Source organism: Zeugodacus cucurbitae, chromosome 5 (genome assembly GCF_028554725.1).
Source record: "Zeugodacus cucurbitae isolate PBARC_wt_2022May chromosome 5, idZeuCucr1.2, whole genome shotgun sequence".
Classification (NCBI taxonomy): domain Eukaryota; kingdom Metazoa; phylum Arthropoda; class Insecta; order Diptera; family Tephritidae; genus Zeugodacus; species Zeugodacus cucurbitae.
The window spans coordinates 60,494,341-60,516,697 of record NC_071670.1 but is presented as its reverse complement, the minus strand read 5'-3'; the positions used below and the strand labels follow the sequence as shown (position 1 = coordinate 60,516,697).

At 35.0% G+C, this 22,357-nt stretch overlaps 3 protein-coding genes across 3 annotated transcripts; all 3 read left to right on the top strand.

The window, feature by feature from the left end:
* The first annotated feature begins 2,620 nt into the window (after nucleotides 1-2,620).
* On the top strand, nucleotides 2,621-6,288 carry LOC128922157 (FK506-binding protein 5-like). The gene is made up of 2 exons (XM_054231797.1): nucleotides 2,621-3,842; nucleotides 4,043-6,288. Exons 1-2 carry the CDS (start codon nucleotides 3,746-3,748, stop codon nucleotides 6,286-6,288), a joined length of 2,343 nt encoding a protein of 780 aa, XP_054087772.1. The 5' UTR covers nucleotides 2,621-3,745.
* Nucleotides 6,289-10,718: 4,430 nt separating this feature from the next.
* Nucleotides 10,719-12,788, top strand: LOC105219504 (uncharacterized). Its single transcript, XM_054232189.1, has one exon. It carries the CDS (start codon nucleotides 10,719-10,721, stop codon nucleotides 12,384-12,386), a length of 1,668 nt encoding a protein of 555 aa, XP_054088164.1. The 3' UTR covers nucleotides 12,387-12,788.
* Nucleotides 12,789-16,117: 3,329 nt separating this feature from the next.
* LOC105219503 (putative exonuclease GOR) lies at nucleotides 16,118-17,814 on the top strand. The gene has a single exon (XM_011195679.2). The coding sequence runs from the start codon at nucleotides 16,421-16,423 to the stop codon at nucleotides 17,789-17,791; it is 1,371 nt and encodes a 456-aa protein (XP_011193981.2). The 5' UTR covers nucleotides 16,118-16,420; the 3' UTR covers nucleotides 17,792-17,814.
* The last annotated feature ends 4,543 nt before the right edge of the window (nucleotides 17,815-22,357 follow it).

The window sequence follows — 22,357 nt, the reverse complement described above, 5'->3', positions numbered from 1 at the left end:
TTCCTTTTCTATATTGTCGGTAAATACATCGACTGGCGTTGTAGAACTTCTTCGTTCCACAATATTTTTTGTATATTTATTATTTTCATTCTGCTGGTATAAATCTTCAGCTGGCGTTTTAGGATCTTTTTGTCCCAAAAAAAATTTTTTTAATATAATATTGCCGGTAATTGTTTCGGCTAGTTTTACGGAATCTTTATGTTCCTTACCTTTTTTATTTATACCAATATTTTTATCGGTTGGTTGAGCGGAAACTTTTTGTTCCTTGACTTTTATATTTTCTCCATTTTTATTTTCAAAATAAATGTTCATACTGTTTGCTTCATTTTTATTATTATTTTTTTCCATATAATTTATTTTCCCATTGGGCACATCGATAAGTGCCTCAATTTTTTTAAGGAAATTGTATCCCAAAAGGAGATCCGATTCTAAACCTTCTATTTCGTAGAAAATTCCTTCGACCCCAAATATGGTTATTATATGATAATACTTTATTATGGAATAGCCGTTCACGGTTTTTATCCGTTTATAAATGGCTAGTTCGTTTTTGTTATTATAAACCCCAGGCTTAATGTAGCAAGAGGTTGCTCCTGTATCGACTAGAGCTTTTAAACTTTTCTTTATTTTTGAGTCGTAGAGTTTTAGATAGGGGAGTTCATCCCCTCCTTGTCTAAAAAATGACTCTCATTCATGTTGTTTATTTTTTGGGTTTTTTCTTGTGGGCGAAAGCTATAATTGCTTTCCCTTGGTCGTTTTATTCCTTGGTTGTTTTTATTTGAAATATACCTGTTTGATTGGTCCATATTGGCTTGATGGCTTGTACTGGCTAATGGTTTTCCAAAATTTTGGTATTTATGGTTATTGCTTTGTTGGGGCTTTTGGTAAGTTTCCCTTCGGTATAATCTAGACATAGATGGATCTATGTCCATTGGTTCTGGTTTTGGCATGTTGTTCCTTTGAGGAAATCGTAAATTATTACTTGGATATAACTGTTTTACTCTTGTCCTTTCATTTGCAAAATTTTGTGCAAATCGAGCTCTCTGATTATTGGACTCTAATTCCTGAGCTTTGGCCAATGCATCTGGCAAATCTTCCGGACAGAGGGAAAATATAATATCTCTTAATGGAGCGTTAAGTCCAGTTATAAAGATTCTAAGAGCCTGGTCTCTATTCTCTTTATTCAATTCTTTTGTTATTGGTGCGGCCCCTCCATAAGTCATAATGGTTTTATTAGTCATCAACGTTAGTTTTTTGTTGACTAAATTATAATATTCAATGACTGTCATTGAGCCTTGTCGTAGAACACTCATTTCCTGTTCTATGATATGTATTGGACGTTTGTCCGAATATGCAAAGTCGAGACGCGCGATTATTGCGTCAAAATTTAACACAGTACCATGGTTGGTTAATGTGTCATTTGCTTCTAGTGTAATTTTGTTACGCATAATCGTAAGGGCTGCGAAGTACTTTCGGCTACCTCTTATATATAGGCTCATAGCGTTATGTGCTGCTTCTCGCCAGCTAACATAAGCGTTTATCCTTCCCGCAAATTCTGGTAAGGATTTTATAACATCCAGTGACTCATGACACTGAATATTGTCATTTATTATTTCCGTCTGAAAATCTGTTACTCTGTGTGATTCAATTTCAACCTGAGTTTTTAATCTGTCTATTTCTTGCCTTAATGTAATATTACTTTCCGCAATCAGGCGCGTAATTAGATCTACCGTTAATCCTGCCTCATTAGCCATGATTAATTTATATTATTTTTTCTAGAGTTTAGAGAAAGAATTTTATTATTATTTTATATTTGTATAATCTCTTTTAGGAAGAGATGCTCTTCTATTCTGGAGGGTCCTTTTTTGTAGGATTCGCAGAATTGAGCTAAGTTATGAGGGTCTTTTAAATTTGTTATATGGCTGGTCGAGCCTTAATTTATATTTTTACTTATTTTTTATATAATTTTATATCATTGCGGTCTTTTTGATCTCTGTATCATAGCTATAGTTTCAGTTTCTCTCGTATCCCTATTATAATAATCTTCTAATGTGGCGTTTGGCTTTTTCCCTATATAAGAGAACACTTTGTTCATGCAATCTATCTTTTGTTTTTGTTGATAGTAATAATTAAAAACAAAACCTTCTGTATTCTCTTTATTTCCGTAATCGTTTAAATTGTCTACTAATTTGTTTATTAAGTCGTAATTCAGATGATCGGGTAGGGCGTCCGAGTCAGTCATTTCTTTAAAACAAATTTTATATAATTAGTCGCATAGACTTTAAACATTTTTATGATTCTCTGGAGGGTCCCCCCGAAGGTGGTGAATCGCAGAGTTTTTTATTTGTTATAAGCTGGAGGGTCCCCCCGAAGGTGGTGAATCGCAGCTTTATTTTATTTTATTATTGGTTGTACAAACCATAAATTATGTTTTATTTTTTTCTGGGGCACTTTTTCTCTTTGTGATCCCCACCGCAATTTTTGCAGTAGTATAATCTAATATACTTAGGTTTAATTTGGGTGTTCCCCATAAATATATATATATATAATTTTAATGTTATTAATCTTACTGTTTTCTATAAATTTTCCGGAACTTCCCACGTTGTCTTTTCTCCAATGTTGTCCTCTGAGTATCATTGTTTTCTTCAATGTTGTCTTCTGAGTATAATCGTTTTCTCCAATGTTGTCCTGCACTTCTCACGTTGTTTTTAGTGTTTTTTTTTTTTTTTTTTTATCGGTACTTTTTATTTAAAATATATTTTATTTTAACATTAATTATTATTTTTTGTTTACGCGGCACGACCCGTGTTATATTAAAGATTTAGTTAGTTTACGTGATATAGCACGTTTTGGTTTTAACTTTTTAATTTTTAATTTTTCTCACTTTTATTGTTATGCTTTTTTTTTGCATATTTATTACTTTTCTCACAAGGATTTTATTTTTTCGTTATTTGTCCTTTATAAGGATCTTTTATGTGTGAGTTCAATTTAATGACCACGATCACGTATCCTTTCCTAAGGATATTTTGTTTTTCGTGGCCCCACGTTGGGCGCCAATTAATTCCCGTATCGCGGGAATTTATAAAAAAATATAATTTTCTATCTGCAAACGCGCAGAGAAATAAAATACGTCATATCGGTACGATTGCCGGAGACAAAATCTATCCTTTATTTTCAAGTTACTAATATTTATACATTTTCTTATTATTTACTTAGGGTTATTACATATTGAAGCTGAGTTGGAAACAAAGAAAGTGTCAATTTACATTAATATCATATTCAGCATTTTTAGGCAGAACGTTAAGTGTTCTGTTTTAATTTTATTATGCCTTCTTGTGAGGTCTACAAATATTGTTTGTATAAGAATGGATTATTCTAATGCGAACGGAAAAAGTATATCGAAATCTTAAATAAGCAAAGATTTTAATTTACGATCCCGCACAAGTACAAAGTGTAAAGATTCAATATTGTTTACAGTTATGTTCAAGTGGCTGTGTGGAGGCTGTCGTTAACTTGTATGCTGAGAGCCGACTTTATAAGCGAACGAAATCGCTTCTTCGTCTTAGTTTCGAATCTACTTCGATCATATCACAATCGCGCAATTTTCTTCACTGCAGCATAAAGCAAAAAAATTACAAATATTTTATAGAAAAAATATTTTATATTTCTGAGTTAACTTAGTTAAAATATTAGAAAACACACTCCAAAAACACATACCAAATATAAGAGTCTTATAGAATTATTCAAAATGAATCGTTATCAAACTATGTACCCCTTTGATCAACAATTTTTCGGCGTCATGCCCGTTTATGCTTTCGTTATGGGACCGGTGTATCAAGTGGGAGGTAAGTTTAATATACACTCCTAAAATATAGAGAGTGACGAATCGAACAATTTTTTGTCAGATAACAAATAGAAACATACTAGAAAGCTGAGACTGATAAACTTAAGACTCCTTAACATCGTTTTTCTATATATGGAAGCTATTTTTTCCCATTTTTACCTCTGTTCTAAAGAAATCTTTATTCTACTTTCTTTTCTACAGCAAATTGGAATCTAATGTGTGCTTTCATGCCTCAACCATATTGGAGAGCTGGGCCGGGCTATAGAAATCGTTTGCATTACCGGCAACGTTCAGCACTGATGCCAAAGGAATGTAATAAGCCAAAACAAGAGAGGCAACAGGAGCAAAAACTTAAGAAAACCGAAGAACTGAAGCAAAAACAAGAAAAACGGCAGGAGGAACATCAGCAAGAGTTCAAGAAACCAGAGGAAGAAGAGAAAGTGAAGAACGAACCAAAACAAGAGGTGGAAGTTGATGAAACCAATGCCTGGCAGATCCCGAGATTGTATGGAAAGCAGCCACAAAAGAAATTATTGCAGATGTTAATACTGGAAGAGGAGGTTATAGATGCTTTACAGGATCGTCACTTGGAGGAGGAACTCCGTGCAAAGCATGCATTACAAAAAATACACCTTGAAGAGGAGCTAAAAGCCAAAAGAGAATTAAAAATGCGTCACTTGGAGGAGCAACTCAGGGTTATGCACTCATTGCAGAAGCAACAACTGGAAGAAGAGCTAAGAGAGAAGAAATTATTGCAGGAGCGACAACTGGAAGATGAGCTGAAAGCTAAGGAGTCTCTGCAAAGGCGTCACCTAGAGGAAGAGTTGAGAGTCAAAGAGTTATTGTTGAATCGTACGCGAGTGTCAAGAAAACAGCAACACGAATGCAAGAAACAAACATCAATACCAAGACAACAACACGACTTACAGGAGAAGCCGACGAAAAATCAGTTAAGGCAAGAGTTAGACAAATTACGGCAACTGCCGGGTCATGCAGATGTAAAGAAAAAGCAACTGAAGAAGCTGCTCACGCAACAGATATGTCAGTTGAAGCAGGAGATACAGCTCGAAAAGACAGGAACAGCTAAAAACTGTGATGAACAAAAACATGATAATGTGATTAATTCCGTAATTCTGGATGAATCGTTGTATCCACTCACCAGAGCTTGCGACATGCCGGAGGCTGAGTGTGCTAAGCATTCAAATCCGTTGTGGCACGATGATCATCCTGTTGAGAGCGACACGCTCGAAGGATGTGTGGAGATCCACGAAGAACTACCAAATCTTTCTGGATTAACCGCATACGAAGGGTGTTCTACTGATAGCACTTCAACTTCGCGGATAGAAAAGACTGATACAAGGAAGTCACCAATAATAGATAGTTTATCCAACCCAGTGATAACAGATGCGAACAAAGATGGAAGCCATACTCTCTCCGATGAGTGCGGTAGAAATTCACTAATAGACAAATCTAACTGCAAATCGCCAGACATGAAGTCTAAATCAAGTTCATTCTCTGTTAAGAGCAACGATCAGTACTACATTCAGTTCGGTGAGCTCGGCCAAATTTTGCCGACAGGACCAGTAATTGAATTTGAAAGTTATTGCAGTTCGTTCTCGGTCATATCAGAAACCAATGATGAAAATGTTGCTGGTGTAATGATCAATGGCAGAGATAAAAACTACACAATGTTCGATGAGTTCGGTAGAATTTCATCAATTGAACACTGTGGTCCAAGTCATAGCAAATTTCTACCCAGTGAATCTGAAAATAGTTGTAGTTCTTTCTCTGTAATCTCAGAAACTAGCTTTGATGCGTGCGATGACTTTGGTAGAATTTTGAAAATAGGAAAAATTAAAAGCAAATCCCCAGACACGGAATCTAAATTAAGGTCATCCTCAGTAAAGACCATTGACAAAGATCGAAGTTACACTCGATGCGATGACTTCGGTGGAATTTCACCAATAGAAAAGTGCAAATCACCAACCACGGATTCTAAATCAAGTTCCTTCTCAGTAATGACCATTGATAAAGCTTACGTCGATGAGTCTGGTACAATTTCGGCGATAGAAAACTCAAATTCAACTAGTCGTAAATCGCTGGAAATGGAGTATAAATCTTGTCAGAGATCCTTCTCTGTAATACCCGATACTATCGATAATAACGCGGATGGTCTACCGAAGAGTGATAAACATCAAAACCATATGCAGTTTGATGAATCCTTCCGTAAAGATTGCATACGCTGTGGCCGCCCCTTCTACGTCAATGATTTAGGCGAATATTTAAAGAGCGAAACTTGCACCTATCACTGGGGTACTTTACACTATATGTATAAGGGTAAGCAGGGTTACACTGCACAATATACCTGCTGTAAGGGCCATAAAGATTCGGAGGGTTGCATACGTAGTGCTTTACACATTTGGAGCGGTGTTGTTAACAGTCCCTAGAAGGACTATTGGCTGATTGACGGAATGGCGTGTAATTTTCAATTGTTAGTTCTTAAGTTAAAATTTAGTTTATTTTATAAATAAACAAAAAAAAAAAATATTTAATACAAAAAATCTAGAAACATAACCTCATTGTTTTGAAAACAAAACAAAAAAATAAATATTGAATACAAAAACAGAAACATAACCTCATTTTTTTATTTAAATAACTTGGTCCAACTTTTTAACAGGTGATAATCCCAAAAACGCCTGTTTGTTAGAGATATATGGATCTAGACCGATTTCAGCTGTATATTCGGTAGAATGAGGCTTGGGAAAGAAGAGAGCGTGTTTTATTATTTGACGCATACTTTCAACTCAATGTCCACTACAACTAACTCAGCAGAGAGCATATGGAGCTGAGATATTTCGTAGTATAATTTCACCCGTTTGCGTTTATTTATGGTGTAAAGTCACCGATAATCGATATATACGGAGTTGAAAAATCCTTATACTAGATATATGGGAAAAGGGAAGCATAAAAGCATGAATGTCCCTGGAATCATATTAAGAAGAAATGTTGTCTAATTTCAATATGATACCTCAGGAAGATAAATGGGATGGGAAGTTGGTTGTGAACTGATTCCGGGCATTTTTAGAGTGTTGGAAATAATCAGAATATCGAGGAAATATTATACTGCAATTTTTTATTGAAATTGATCAACTAGTTCTTGTGATATTGAAATATGGGGTTCAATCGAAAAGTAAATGGTGGCGTGGGCGTGTCCATCCCTACTTAATATTATAAATGCGAATGTAAGTTTGTTTGTTACGCTTTCACGCAAAAACTACTGAACCGATCATCATGAAACATTGTACGTATACTCTTGAAGGTACTAGAAGTAACATAGGGTACTTTATATTAAAAAAAAAAAAAATTAGATGATTTTTGAATGTCGAGCCCTCGACGAGACAATATGGATGAATTTGATAATGGAATTGCACGAGAGCTAGATTATGATTTCATAGCACTGCAACATCAAGTGACAGAATTAGTGCCTCAATTACTTCCAGAGCAAAATCATGTTTTCCATCAAGTTTTACGTAAAATAGACTCCGGTAGTGGTGGACTCTTCTTTCTCGATGCACCAGGAGGAACTGAAAAAACGTTTTTACTTAACTTATTATTAATGTCCGTCAGAAAAGACCAAAAAATAGCAGTTGCCGTAGCTTCGTCAGGTATTGCCGCGACGCTATTAAACGGCGGTCGTACGGCACATTCCGTTTTAAAATTACCATTGAATTTGGCACAGGAAGATTCGCCCATCTGTAATTTTAGTAAAAATAGTTCACGAGGTAGAATTCAATCTTTAAGTGTGGGATGAAAGTACAATGTCTCACAAGAAGGCTATAGAAGCTTTAAACCGGACCCTCCAGGACTTGCGAGATAGTACAGATATAATGGGAGGCATGGTAGTTTTATTGGCAGGTGATTTCCGTTAAACCCACCCAGTGATTCAGAGGGGGACACCAGCAGATGAAATTCAAGCGTGCATTAAATCGTCAAGCTTATGGTCGACAGTTAAAAACTCCGCCTGAAAACGAATATGAGGGTGCATCTTCATAATGACGTGGATTCAGGACTTTACGCAGAAATGTTGTTGAAAATTGATGATGGTTGTTTAGACGTTGACGCTGAAGGCTACATATCACTGTCAAGAGAATTTTGTAATTTAGTAGAAAGTGATGTGGATCTCATTGCTAATGTTTTTCCGGAATTACAACAAAATTTGTGTAGTGATCAGTGGTTGTGTGCAAGAGCAATATTAGCACCAAACGAGGTTCAGGGAGAAATGAAGGAATATTTGTCAATGGATACAATTATGGATACGGAACTAAGTACTTCATATCCTGTGGAGTTTTTAAATTCACTTGAACTATCGGTACACCCCGTCACATAAACTTCAATTGAAACTAAATGTACCAGTAATGCTTATGCGAAATCTAGATGCTCCTCGGCTATGTAATGGAACAAAGCTTCGGATAACAAAATTGGGACAAAACATACTTGGCTACTATTTTAACAGGTGTCGGTAAGGGAAATAGTGTTATAATACCTCGGATACCAATTATTCCCACTGACCTTCCATTCCAATTTAAAAGGATTCAGTTTCCCGTCAAGCTTATCTTTGCTGTTACTATAAACAAGGCACAAGGACAAACATTACAGGTAGCAGGAGTGCATTTAGAAAACCCATGCTTCTCTCATGGTCATCTTTATGTAGCCTGTTCACGTGTATCCAGTGCCAGGAATTTACACAAATTTGCACGCGACAGGAAAACTTATAACATTGTCTACAAAAATATCTTAAATTAATACTTTGTATTTTATTTTTTTAAATTGTTAGAATTCAGAATTATTTATTTGTGTTACGGTGAAATATATTTTAACATTTGTTGTTGCATTTCAATAAGCACATATTAAAGTGTTGAAACTTCTGTCTGTAGTAATTTTTTAAAATTGTTAATCTCAGCAAAACAATCAAATTTAGTTATCATATTGACTCATTTCTATTATTATACCCTTACCCTTTATCTCTCATACTTATTTAATGACTCCACTGCGGGCGAAGCCGCGGGTAAAAAGCTAGTTTTTTTATAATTTTGAGTTTTTATACTCTCGCAACAAAAGTTGTTGCGGTTGTATAAATATAAAACTAAACGAGTTAGATATATATATATATATATATATATATATATATCAAAATGATCAGGGTGACGAGTCAAAATCCGAATGTCTGTCCGTCCGTCCGGCCGTCCGTGCAACGCATAACTTGAGTAAAAATTGAGCTATCTTGATGAAACTTGGAACACATGTTACTTGGGACCGTGAGAGGGTAAAATCGGACCACTGCCACGCCCACAAAATGGCGAAAACCGAAAACACATAAAGAGTCATAATTAAGCCATAAATAAAGTTTTAAAAGTAAACTTTGGAAAAAAGGATCGCACTAGTAAGGGGCATATTTGGATGTAATTTTTTTGGGGAAGTGGGTGTGGCCCCGCCCCCAAATCGGTTATTTGTATATATCTCGCAAACCAATAAAGCTATAGAAACCAAACTTGCTGCTGTCGGTTCCCTTACGTACCCCACCACACACCATGAAATTAGTTGAAATCGGATAATAACCACCCCACCTCCCATACAAAGGTTAGGTTGAAAATTACCAAAAGTGAGTTATCTCACTAACGAAAAACGTCAGAAATACTAAATTTTACAGAAGAAATTGCAGAAGGAAGCTGTACTCAGATTTTTTTACAAAATGGAAAATGGGCGTGACATCGCCCACTTATGGGTCAAAAACCATACCTCAGGAACTACCCGACCGATTCGAATGAAATTCGATACATAATCGGTTCACAATCCCGACAACTTCCCATATAACTCATTTTTGAATCACATCACATGTGATTGTCGAATTTGGGCTATAACTTTTCAAAGCCCCGAAATCGAATATAAGGAATTCAGTGCCCCATGGTAAATTTTCACCGAAAATTTCGGTAAATCTCTCAGGTATCTTAATTTAATTTACAGGAAATATTTTTCTTCTAATAGTGTAACTTCCCTTAGCTCTAATACACCTAATTATAGGATTTTCAAATTGTGTGTTATCTTAATAAAAATATATCAATAAATTGCGAGAGTTTAAAATGTTCGGTTGCACCCGAACTTGGCCTTTCCTTACTTGTTTTATATCACTTTTGTGTAAAACATTCCCCAAATATTTTTGAGAGATGGTGCCGATTTGACAGTCGTCGGCCGGATAAGAATACGGGTCCGTCCCGGTTAGGTAGAAGCAACTGTACTGGGGACAGACGTGTTACGTGTCATTGCTGATAGAAATTAATTATATTTATATTAGTAACTTAAGTTCTTACAGGAGTTCAAAACCCATAGAATACTAGTGTTATCAAAAATTATTGTGAAATTACAAGAATCTAAAAAGAATTTTCCTAGATTTACCTACAGAGGTTAGATGACATGGAAATAATTTCTATAAAACAAGTAGTCCAATCATTAAGGTATGGTTCAAATTAATTGCATTAATTTGATTTAAAGAAATTAATTTGAGAAACTTTATTGTTTACTAGTTAAGGATGGGTCGATCAAAGATCATTTGCGCCATTGAGTGTTCGACCAACTACCTGCCAGGTAGGTACCCAAGAGCTATAATCTGCAAGCTTTGGGCCGAGGTAAACAAGGTCAAATACCATATACATACCTGACCTACAAAGCTATGTCTACCATATAAAAAACGGATCTGATAATAACGTTTAACAGAGTATATAAGTCACTGTAATCCTTTAGTTAGCATAGTTTCGATTAGACTTCGAACACAACGCATTACATAGCTTTTTTAAAAATCTAAATTTAATTACCGAATTTAAAAATGATTCAACGATCACGGCAATCATTCTTTAGACCCCTGTATGACTACATCATTAGACCCCTGTTACGATTTTTGATAGCATTCCGGGAACTTGGACCAAAATACTTGGACAATCGAGCCTTTAGTTCTGCTAAAAGAAATCGTCTGCAGCCGAGGCAACTGCAAGCGCTGATAGAGATGAAAAAGCAGAGAGAAGAAGTTCTGAAGAAAGAAGAAAAAATTAGAAAGATGTTCGAGAAAGAAAAAAAGAAACTACAACAATTAGAGGAGCAAAAGCTCAAACAGCAACAAGAGCTTGAAGAGAAAAAGTTATTGCACAAAAAGAAGCGTCAGGAAACCGTGAAACAACAGCGCTTCTCGCGGAAGCAAGAGCAACGCGAGAAGAAACAACGTCAGCAAGAATTGCAAAGACAACATGAGCTCAAACTGAAACAACAACGACAGTTACTAGAACAACTTGAAGATGAGGATTTCCTAAATAAAAATCTAATGAAATCAGAGAAACAATCAGATAAAACCACGAGTTGTATTGGCAACGAAATAAAAACTGATGTCGTTACCCCTTTGCTGCAGTTTGCCAAACTTAATTTGTCGGAATTTGAGTTCGTGAAACATTTGGAACGATATATTATGGAACCGAGTTTATTGCGTCTTTATGGCTACCCAACGGAGAGTACCTCTCATGAGGGTTCCATCGAGATCTTTAAGTATCTACCATATCAGCCTGCTTTACGAGAAAGCACTTCAAGCGATTCGGTTAGCCGAAGCAGTACACCCTCGATTTCAACGGAGTCGGATTCGGGTTTGGATTGTGACTCTAACGACACGAGTGAGGATGATGAAGACGTCTTGGGAGAAATCATGTATGATGAGAAATTCCAGAAAATTTGTGTGCGCTGTGGACGTCTGTTCTACGTTAACGATGCAGGTGTATACTTAACTCACGAAGGTTGCACCTTTCACTGGGGTAAACTAAACCGTACATTTAACAACAAAGGAGGCTGTATTACAGAATACACCTGCTGTTCAGGTTCTAAGGATTCGGAAGGTTGCACGCAACATTCAGAACACGTATGGACTGGTGTTGTGAGTGGTGTAAATGGACCATACACTGATTTCATGCACACACTTTCACGCTCTACTGAAACAGCTACTGCTGCTAAAGTCTACGCGCTAGATTGTGAAATGTGTTTTACTGGTCGTGGACTCGAAGTGACCAAGGTAACCGTGATTGGCTACGATGGTCAAGTGGTCTACGACCATTTGGTGCGACCCACAATCAGCATTGTAGATTACAACACTCGCTTCTCGGGCATAACTGCCAATGATTTATGTGAATCGCAGAACACAAGTTTGAAGACGCTAAAAGAAGTTCAACAGGATTTACTGCAACTGATTAAAGCTGACGATGTACTTATCGGTCATGGTTTGGAAAATGATTTGCGTGTGTTACGAATTGTACATAACAAAATCGTCGACACAGCATACGAGTTCCCACATCCGATGGGTTTTCCATATCGTCGTTCGCTTAAGAATCTGACTAAAAAATACTTAAAGCGCGACATACAATGTGGCAAGGAGGGTCACGACAGTTTGGAAGACACGCATGCATGCTTGGAGTTGATGCTGTGGAAAGTACGCAAATATATTGGTTTGGAGGAATTATGATTATGTATTTTTTATTTTTTAAGCAGTTAGTCGTAGAGACAAGAAAAAGTTGTTAGATTTAAAATTGTTATTAAAGTTGAAAAGATATATGCTGGAAAAATATATACACATATTAAAACTGTACAAATATTGTTTTGAAAATTATTATTTTATATTGGGAATTGATAGGACTAGTAGTACTAAATGGCAAAATATGGAAAATTTATGATGACGATTCAAAAATGATGATTTTTGATTGCTACAACTCAACTCAAATATTGTCCTTCACCAAAATAGTCTATTAATAAAAATAGACTTGTCTCTGTAAGAAAATTAGTCGAATAATTTTAATTTTGATTGTATTTTACTTCTCTTCGGTTGGATTATTCGATTGAATATCGATTTTCAAGTGGTTTTAGTATGAGTAACGGTTTTTTTCGACAAACTTGCTGGACACACATTTTTTAGTACCTCATCCCATACCATGAATATGGAATTTGAAATCGGAAAATAACCACGACCAACTCATTGCAAAGGTTATGTTGAAAACTACTTAATTTCGACTGATTTCAACTAATCTTGGCATGTAATGTTTCCTAGACCTTCTGATGCTGCGGCTAAAAAAAGCTTCACAAAACATTTGTGAATTCGTTCACTTGCCAATATATATGTAAATCAAGAATCATCGGAATAAAACTCTACACGAATACTACATTGGAGGTGTCGTTCATTTAATAATTTCGAAAAGAGATAACTTTTCATGGCCTCAGGTACCAAACTTGAGTGCCTACGCATAATTTTTTTAATCAGGACCGTAATCCGTTCTATTAAAAATATCCTTCGCTTAAGATGTCGCAGCATATACAGAATTATGATAAATCGGACTTGAATTAAGCTGGCTTAAAATTACTAGTATTTTTATGTTTCGAAATTTTATCAATAAAAGGAAAGTCGAAAAACTTATTGCTGAACGTGTTGTAGAGAATATTCAGTTTACTGAGTGGAGTCAATATTTTGGTGCAATTTTTCAGATGAAATATTTTTTGTCTAATTTATAACTGTCTAATCTGAGAACTAAATGTTTGACCCATTTTCGCAATTAATCTTGTAATTTTACTGCTCTGCTTTAAATGCTTAAAGAAATTATATTTCTTTTTGTGGGTTTAATTTTGCTGTTATTCAACATATAAGGGACCTAAAAGTTTAATGGAAACTTTATGGCACTGATAAAGCTTTGCACTGACAGAGGATTTCTTTTCACATTGATATTTTCTTGATACCTTGATGCTATGGATTGAAAATGGGAGAATTCGTGGTTTACCACGTCAGATACGTTCACCGTTCACTTTGGCATGTATAAATAAGGTATCAATGAAGATAATGGTATACAACTTTGTACAAATGCTGCGTTGTAGATGTGACGTCGTTCATTTAAAAAATGGTCAAAATCGGACTATAACTTTTCAAATGCCCCTATTTCGCACATGAAGACCTCAGTGCCTGTGTCTAATTTCTTACATTTTCTTTCTTAACAAAACTTCCCCACATACCTAATATTTATACCGTATATATCGGTTAATATGTGAGGTACATATCTTAGCAGAAAAGAAGAAAATGAACGTGTAATCGTAGACATAATGTAGCTTGGAGGCGAGAATGTGTGAAATCTGTCCAGGAATCACCCCAACCGCTATATACCATACTTAATGGTTTTCGTTATTCTAGTGAACATTATGATAAATTGTGTGTTATCTCTTAATAAAAATAAATTGCTAGAGTATAAAATTTTCATTACAAACTCAAACTAAGCTTTCATTTCTTATTATACTCTCGCAACATCTTGCACAAAGTATTATAGTTTTGTTTACATAACGGTTGTTTGTGTCATCAAGAAATAAAAGAGTTAGATATGGGGTTATATATGTATATATAAATGATCAGGACAAGTGGAGTTGAAATCCGGATGTCTGTCCGTCCGTCTGTCCGTGCAAGCATAACTTGAGTAAAAATTAAGATATCTTGATGAAACTTGGAACACATATTCCTTGACACCATGAGGAGCTTTCGAAGATGAACAAAATCGGTCCACTGCCACGCCCACAAACAAATACCGAAAACCTATACATAACTAAGCCATAAATAAAGTTATGAAAATAAAGTTTGGAACATAGGATCGCATTAGGGAGGGGCATATTTGGATGTATTTTTTTTTTGGAAGTGAGCGTGACCCCGCCCCCAAATAGGTTTTTTGTATATAACTCGCAAACCAATAAAGCTATATAAACCAAACTTTCTGCAGTCGTTTCTTTTAGCCATTTCTTATACAGTCCAAAAATGAAAGAAATCGGATAATAACCACATCCACCTCCCATACAAAGGTTATGTTGAAAATGACTAAAAGGGCGTTAACTCACTAACGAAAAACGTCAGAAATACAAAATTTTACAGAAGAAATAGCAGAAAGAAGCTACAGTGAGATTTTTTTGCAAAATGGAAAATGGGAGTGACGTCGCCCACTTATGGGTTAAAAACCATATCTCAACACTTTCTTGACACCCTGATGACACGGGTGGAATATCGGCGGTTCGGTTCACAACCACGCCTACTTCCCAAATAACTCAATTTTGAATTCTTCTGATTCGTTCACTTTATAATATATACATTAGGAACCAATGAAGAGCGGGATAAAACTTTACACAAATACTGTATTTGGGCTGTGACATCACTTCTGGAAAATTTGTCAAAATCGGACCATGACTTTTCAAGGCCCCTGAAGAACTTAGTGGCTAATGGTAAAAATATAGGTAAATCTCTCAGATATTTTAATGTAATTCATTCCCTCTGAGTTTTTTTCTTATAACAGTTTGTCTCTGTACCAAAAATGGTTAAAATCTGGTCATAACTTCCCCCAGATTCCCATATACCTAATTATAGGTAATATAAAATTACCTCAGTCTCCATATACTATTTATAATGATTTTCGTTATTCTATTGAACTTTATGCCGAATATATGGGTCGAATTGTGTTATCCTTATAAAATTACAACAATAAATTGCGAGGATATAAAATGTTCGGTTGCACCCGAACTTAGCCTTTCCTTACTTGTTTTATATATTTTTGAACGTTTGAAAGCTCGCTTGGCTGTATTAAACCCCTTCGGACTTTGGGCAAATAAATATACATATTCTTATAACTAAATTAGTTTGTTTCTTCGTTTTGAAAATTCCACTTTATATGAAACTTCAAGTTATTCAATTCCATACTAATTTCATTTTATGAAATATGCATACAATTTATGAATTTTGAAACAGATTCAAAAATCACTTCTAAAAATTAACGAAACACGTATTAGATTAGAGCCGCTATCTTGTGTTAGAATATATATTTTCTCATCTTCATCAAGAAAATATTTATGAAATTTAAATATTTAATCAACTTCAAAATATTTTCTTTTAATACTGAAGTTAGTTTCGAAATATTTTTTGAATTAAAAATAATTCATTAAAGTTAATATTATTTCTTAATTAATACATTATTCCATAAAAACATATTTTATGCAATTTTTCTAAAATCCACACACAAAATACAAATCAAAAACAAAAATATTGAAAATATTCGTGGAAATTTTGAAATCAAACAAAACACTTTAAGCGCTTGCAGTAAAAAGGTAACGGATTTCAGGTAAAAATTACGCCATGGTGCAAGGAAAAACAATAGATTAACATAAAAGGATTATGTTACACGATCATACAAAGGTGAAAACGGAGTAAATTCTTGGAAAAATAAAAAAAAAAGCGATGAGCCGAAGGAGCTGATCAAACTTTGGCTACCTGCAAGGTAAGTGTAATGACCGCGAATCACCTATAAAAGGTGCGAAAATCCTTTCGTAACTACAGTATCGCTTCTACTTTGGTCGCAACACCTTCTTGTGGAAAAGAATTACAAACGCTGAAAAAGCTATCTACTAAATCAACTATCAACTAAATAGTGCAAAACATCTGAAAAAGTAAACAATTTTCAATCTACAGTTTCCCAAAATACCAAAACTTGAAAAATGGATAAGTATTCAGCAATGAACTACAAAAATGCCGAAGAAGAATTACTTTCACTTGTAAAGAATATCTTGGTTGTTACCAAAACCACACCCGGTCAAGTTGACTTGAATCAGGAATCAACACCGTTGACAACAAATCAACAACGGTGTGTCTTGGAGCAAAGACAAGAAGCACTTAGGTGTCAAGAAAGAGAGCTTCTTTTTCAGCAAGAAGAAATTGCGAACCAAATAGAGGATATACGAGTGCAACAAAATGTACTCACATGGCAACAAGAAGCACTTCGGAAGCGGGAAGAGTTAGAACAGGAAGAGGAGCTACGAGAGGAAGAGCAGCGCCAAGAAGAGACGCAACTAATAACAACACTTCTGGAGGTACTCCAGCTCGCTAACAAGGAGTCGCCATTGTATAACAAACTTAATATATCTGAAGCCGATTTCGCTCGTCGCCTGCGTCGACATATCATGAAACCGTGTGCGTTGCGCAAATATGGCTATCCAGTGCCGAGTTATGTCGAAGGCTGTATTGATATTCATGTGCGTGCACGTAGGCGCATTGATCTACTACGTTTATGTACCCATGAGGTGGACGGATTCGGACAACGTTTTTGCGTACGTTGTGATAGTCCCTTCTACGTTAACGAATCGGGAAAATATTTAACTACGGACAACTGTATCTACCATTGGGGTAAATTCATAAACGGACAATATGCTTGTTGTGCGGGTAGCAGAGGCTCAGAAGGTTGCACACGTAATATCGTGCACGTGTGGAACGGCTTTACGGGAGGTCCAAATGGACCATATACTGATTTTCTACATACACCACCACCCTCTGTTAAATCGGCAGGCAGGAGCAAAGTGTATGCGTTAGATTGTGAGATGTGTTATACCGGTCGTGGACTCGAAGTGGCCAAGATATCCCTGGTTGACTATGATGGTCAAGTGGTCTACGACCATTTTGTGCGTCCCACAGCCGAAATTGTTGATTACTGTACACGCTTCTCGGGTGTAAAGCCGAGTGACTTATGCCAGGTTCATAACAGAAACCTTAAGACTCTAGTCGAAGTTCAACAGGATTTGTTGCAATTGATCGACGCCGATACTATACTCATTGGTCATAGTTTGGAAAATGATTTACGTGTGTTGCGGATTGTACACAAAAAAGTCGTCGATACGGCATATGAGTTCCCACACCCATCTGGGTTTCCATATCGTCATTCGCTGAAAAACTTGGCGAAGAAATATCTAAAGCGCGATATTCAATGCAGCGAAGACGGTCACGATAGTGTGGAAGATGCACTTGCCAGTTTGGATCTGGTGATGTGGAAAGTGCGTAAAAATATTCCTCCAAAAAGACCGTGCAAACGCATCTAGGTTATTAATGAATTTTGCATATTAACACGAAAAATATTATAAATAAAAAAATATTAGAAATAAAAATATTTATTAAATTAAAATTATACAAATAAAAAATTAAGTATTTAGATAAAAAAAATGTCAAATCTTATATATATTTTAGAGGGAAAATTATAGTGGGCTCCTAAGTTACTTATCGTTCTGATCTTTTTTCTATCGTCTGATCTGCTCTGTATGCTTAGTTATTTTATTATTCAAGTTAGATTTCCATATGCGATTTTTATTAAGGCTAGTACTAAAATATTGGCTGTCTAGAGTGTTCTCTCGGTCAGTCCAAAACCTCCTCGGTTGATGTAGTATTCGGTACATAATTCTTTCAAAATATGTTTTTTCTTCTTATAACGGGTAAAGTGTCATAACTAAGCCATAAAAGAAATATTTGTATGTAATTCTTTTGGTAAGTGGGCGTGGCCCCGCCCCGAAATCGGTTATTTATATATATCTCGCAGACCAATAAAGCTATATAAACCAAACTTTCTGCAGTCGTTTCTTTTAGCCGTTTCCTTATACAGTCCAAAAATGAAAGAAATCGAATAATAATCACGCCCCACCTCCCATACAAAGGTTAGGTTGAAAATTACTAAAAGTGCGTTAGTTAACTCACTAACGAAAAAAGTCAGAAACACTAAATTTTACAGAAGAAATAGCAGAAGGGAGCTGCACTCAGATCTTTTTTACAAAATAGAAAATGGGCGTGTCATCGCCCACTTATGTCAAAAACTATATTTCAGGAACTACTCGACAGATTTCAATGAAATTCGGTATATAATATTTTCTTGACACCCTGATGACACGTGTGGAAAATGGATGTAATCGGGTACACAACCACGACAACTTCCCAAGTAACTCAATTTTGAACTCCATCTTATTCCTTCACATTATAAGATATATGTACATAAGGAACCAATGAAGATAGCGAAATAAAACTTTACACAAACCTGTATAAGATCCTTGGCATCACTTGTGATAAAATTGTCGAAATCTAACTATAACTTTTCAATGCCCCGGATATCGAATATGAAGAACTCAGTACCTTAAGCTAATTTTTCACCGAATATATCGGAAAATCTCTCAGATATTTAAATTTAATTCAGAGGAAATCTTTTTATTCTAATAGTGAGTCTGTGTAGCAAAAATGATTAAAATCGGTTCATAATTTCCCCTAGCTCCCATATACCTAATTTTAGGTTTTTCAAAAATACGGGGGGGTTTAGTCCGCATATATCGCTTAATATTGTGAGATATATTAGCAAGATAACAAGTGAGCTTAAATGTAGTGTACCCGCGTGGAAAAGTACATTAAACTTGAAATGAACTCAACAACCAGTTGCCTCGAACGTTAAGCCATGCCAATTAATACCAAACGCCAATATTTGCATAATAGTTGTAACGGGCTTAATTATTTGAAAACATATTTGCAAATAAAATGCTATTTGCCGCATACGTTTCCGACTCTTTCAAGTTTTGTTTTCACGGTTTTTGTTTTGATTTCATTTGTTGTGTTTTCTTCCTGTTTTCTATGATTTTTTTTTTGCCATCTTTACTCGACCGGCTATTAATGTAATTGCTGGCAAATATTTACACACACTCTCAGCTACACATTTACATATGTATCTATGTATGTATATCTATATATATGTATAAGTCAGTATATATGTACATAACCTGTGTTATATTTATTTAGCTGATGAAACAGTTTGTGCACTTTGGTGTAATTTCTTTTTCGCCGAATTCTTGCTCTTATTTGGCATATAAATATGTCTGTATGTATATGCACTCGACTTTTGATAGGCGTGTTTGTGTTTGTTGGCGGTGAAATTGTTGTTGCGATTTTTTGTTTTTATATTTTTTGTCGGCACTTTATTGAGGTGTGTCGCATACGTCTATTTTTAGTTAGCATATACATAACTGTTTTTCGGTAAAAAAAATCATGTGTTACTCGGGCTGTTAACAGTAAATTGTATTTCTGCCGAAATGATTATAAATGTGATTCCCAAAGAATAAAAATATTTTTTTTGCATCAAAGATAGCTGAAACCCATATATGAAGTAAAAAAAAATTAAAGATGAATCGGTCGTTGTTCTACTATGCCTCGGTAAGTAAAACAAATTTAATCGTTTCTGTACACTAATGCTGTCACTTCAATAGAGAAGATCTTGGACGTATGGACCTTTGAAACTTTCAGAACATCCGCGGCGACAATATTTTATCTGTATCAATCGTTCCACACTTAGGCGACTAGGTGTTCAACTTGATAGCAAACGATAGCTTAACGTGAGAAAGGAAACCCGCTATAATATGTTCTCTCAAACCAACTCTTAGTACAAATATTTAATCACACCCAGTTATGATGGTCTATGTTACTTGACAGAAGACGTGATTCGACTGTATTTTCAACGAAACCAAACTTTTTAGATTCGAAATGGGATACAAGAGTACTTTTGTGAAACTATCTTAAACAGGTGAACAGTTTTGGAACCCAGAGTATAGTATAACAAAATGTACATTTGGCTAATAGATAGATAGAGATATAGTGGTGTCTATAGAAATTCTGGTATGTAAAATGGATAGTAAGTTTCAAGTCGTGGAGACTTCCATCGTTTCCCCATTGATTGTAGATGTGTTTCATGTAAAGTTATACTCGATAAATACAGACAATGTAAAGCAACAACACAAAGTCGCCTAGTTTTCAGACTTCAGCACGAATTTTCAAACATCACAGTCAACATCTCTCAAAACACCTGCTTCAACAACAAATAGAACGAATGGTATGTTTTGACAGCTGAGATTTTCAAAATATTGAACCCGGTTGTCATTCGCTCAGAAAAATCTCTATTGTTTTCTTTTCTACTAATCTAATATTTTCGAAATGAGAGTGTAGGAATCTGTATATTTGGGAACTAGGTGTTATAGTAAGAATTATTGGTTCATGGTTTCAATCGTAGATCAAGAGAATTTTTAAATTAAGGAAGAGATTTTTTCAATTGCTACTTATTCTCTGGATGTATTTTGATAAGAGAAAATTTCTTATAACCAATCGAAATGTCTGTAATGATCGATAATAATGCTACATCATTAGTATTATTATTGAGCATTTCAATTAGTGGTTGACTTTAAGGGGTTACATGGGTTTCGTGGGTTCAAAAAATCGATTTTTTATTTTTTTGCTTATTAATTTCTACATCATCCCTAGAATATTATCCTAAAGTTTTAAGTCGATCCGAATAATAGTTTCGGAGATAAAACCTGTGGAAGGTGTGCGCTTCAAGTCAGGTATTATTGTTACTCAAAACTTTAAACGCGTTTTTCTCGGAACCGTGTTTTCAAAGTCGGTTGTCAAATATTCTCGAAAATTACTCAACCGATCTTGATGAAATTTTGCACAGATGTTCGAGATACAATTTACTCATTTTTTTCAGTTACAACTATTAAAAAAAAATGTCAAGCTAATTTGACCGAAATTTTTATTTTTTTTTGGAAAAATGTCTGCCAAAATTCCAATTTTTATTTTTTTGTCTTTCTTTTGTTCAAGCAGTACTTTATGGTCTTACCTAAAACAATTATTTTTTTTTTTGTTTTTTTCCTGTCAGGAGTTATGCTGCCAACGCGGACGCACCTTTTTCCGTGGGATCACGGGAAATAACGTCACAATGGAGGAGGTCTAATTATTTTTTGTTTTGAAAATTTTAGAAATTATTCTTTAAATATTATACATATGTATCTATAAGACAGATAAAAGTTTGAATTAAAAAAAATATATTTTACATAGAAAAAAAATATAGAAAATATGCATTTTTTTACCCTGCAAAACCAATGTAACTCCTTAAATAATCAAGTGGAAACTGTTAGTAAAATTGAGAGCTTTTTATCGAACTTCAAGCTGCCAATCATATACATTTAAATACTTTTTGAAGTAACCATTTTATATAAGTTAGAGCCATCACTGAATAAAAAGCAGACTAGAAGGACGACCGGTTTGCTATATATTACAATGAAATCGAAGTGAAAAAATAAATATAAGCAAGTAGCAAACTACTATATATATATATATATATATTCATACATACTATATAGGAGCAGCTCAAAGCTTATCGGCATCTGTTTTCTCGGTAATGAGATTCTACGCTATAATTGTATGTGTACTTATGCATATTTGTTTATAATTGTTATACGCTCGTTTATTTACTGTTGCATTTGCTTATCTTTCTACTGTATTTCGCGTGATTTTTGCTGTCGTCGCTTTTGTAGATTGAAGCAAATAAACTTTGAAATACATCGCACATAATCGCATTCGCTTTTGTTTAGAAAGAAGTGCAATGTGGAATTAGAGAAGAGCAAATATAGAGCGAGTATGTGTGATTAAAGATGCCGACTTGCAAACACATTCGTTTGTTTATTTGCAAGGGTATCGAGATGAGGCGTGTGTTAAAATTGGCAGTCTCACGCAGTTCAGTTTCATTTGTTTAGCTTATTTATTTTTCAATCTGCTTTTAATTTATTATTATTTTTGTATAAATAAATTAC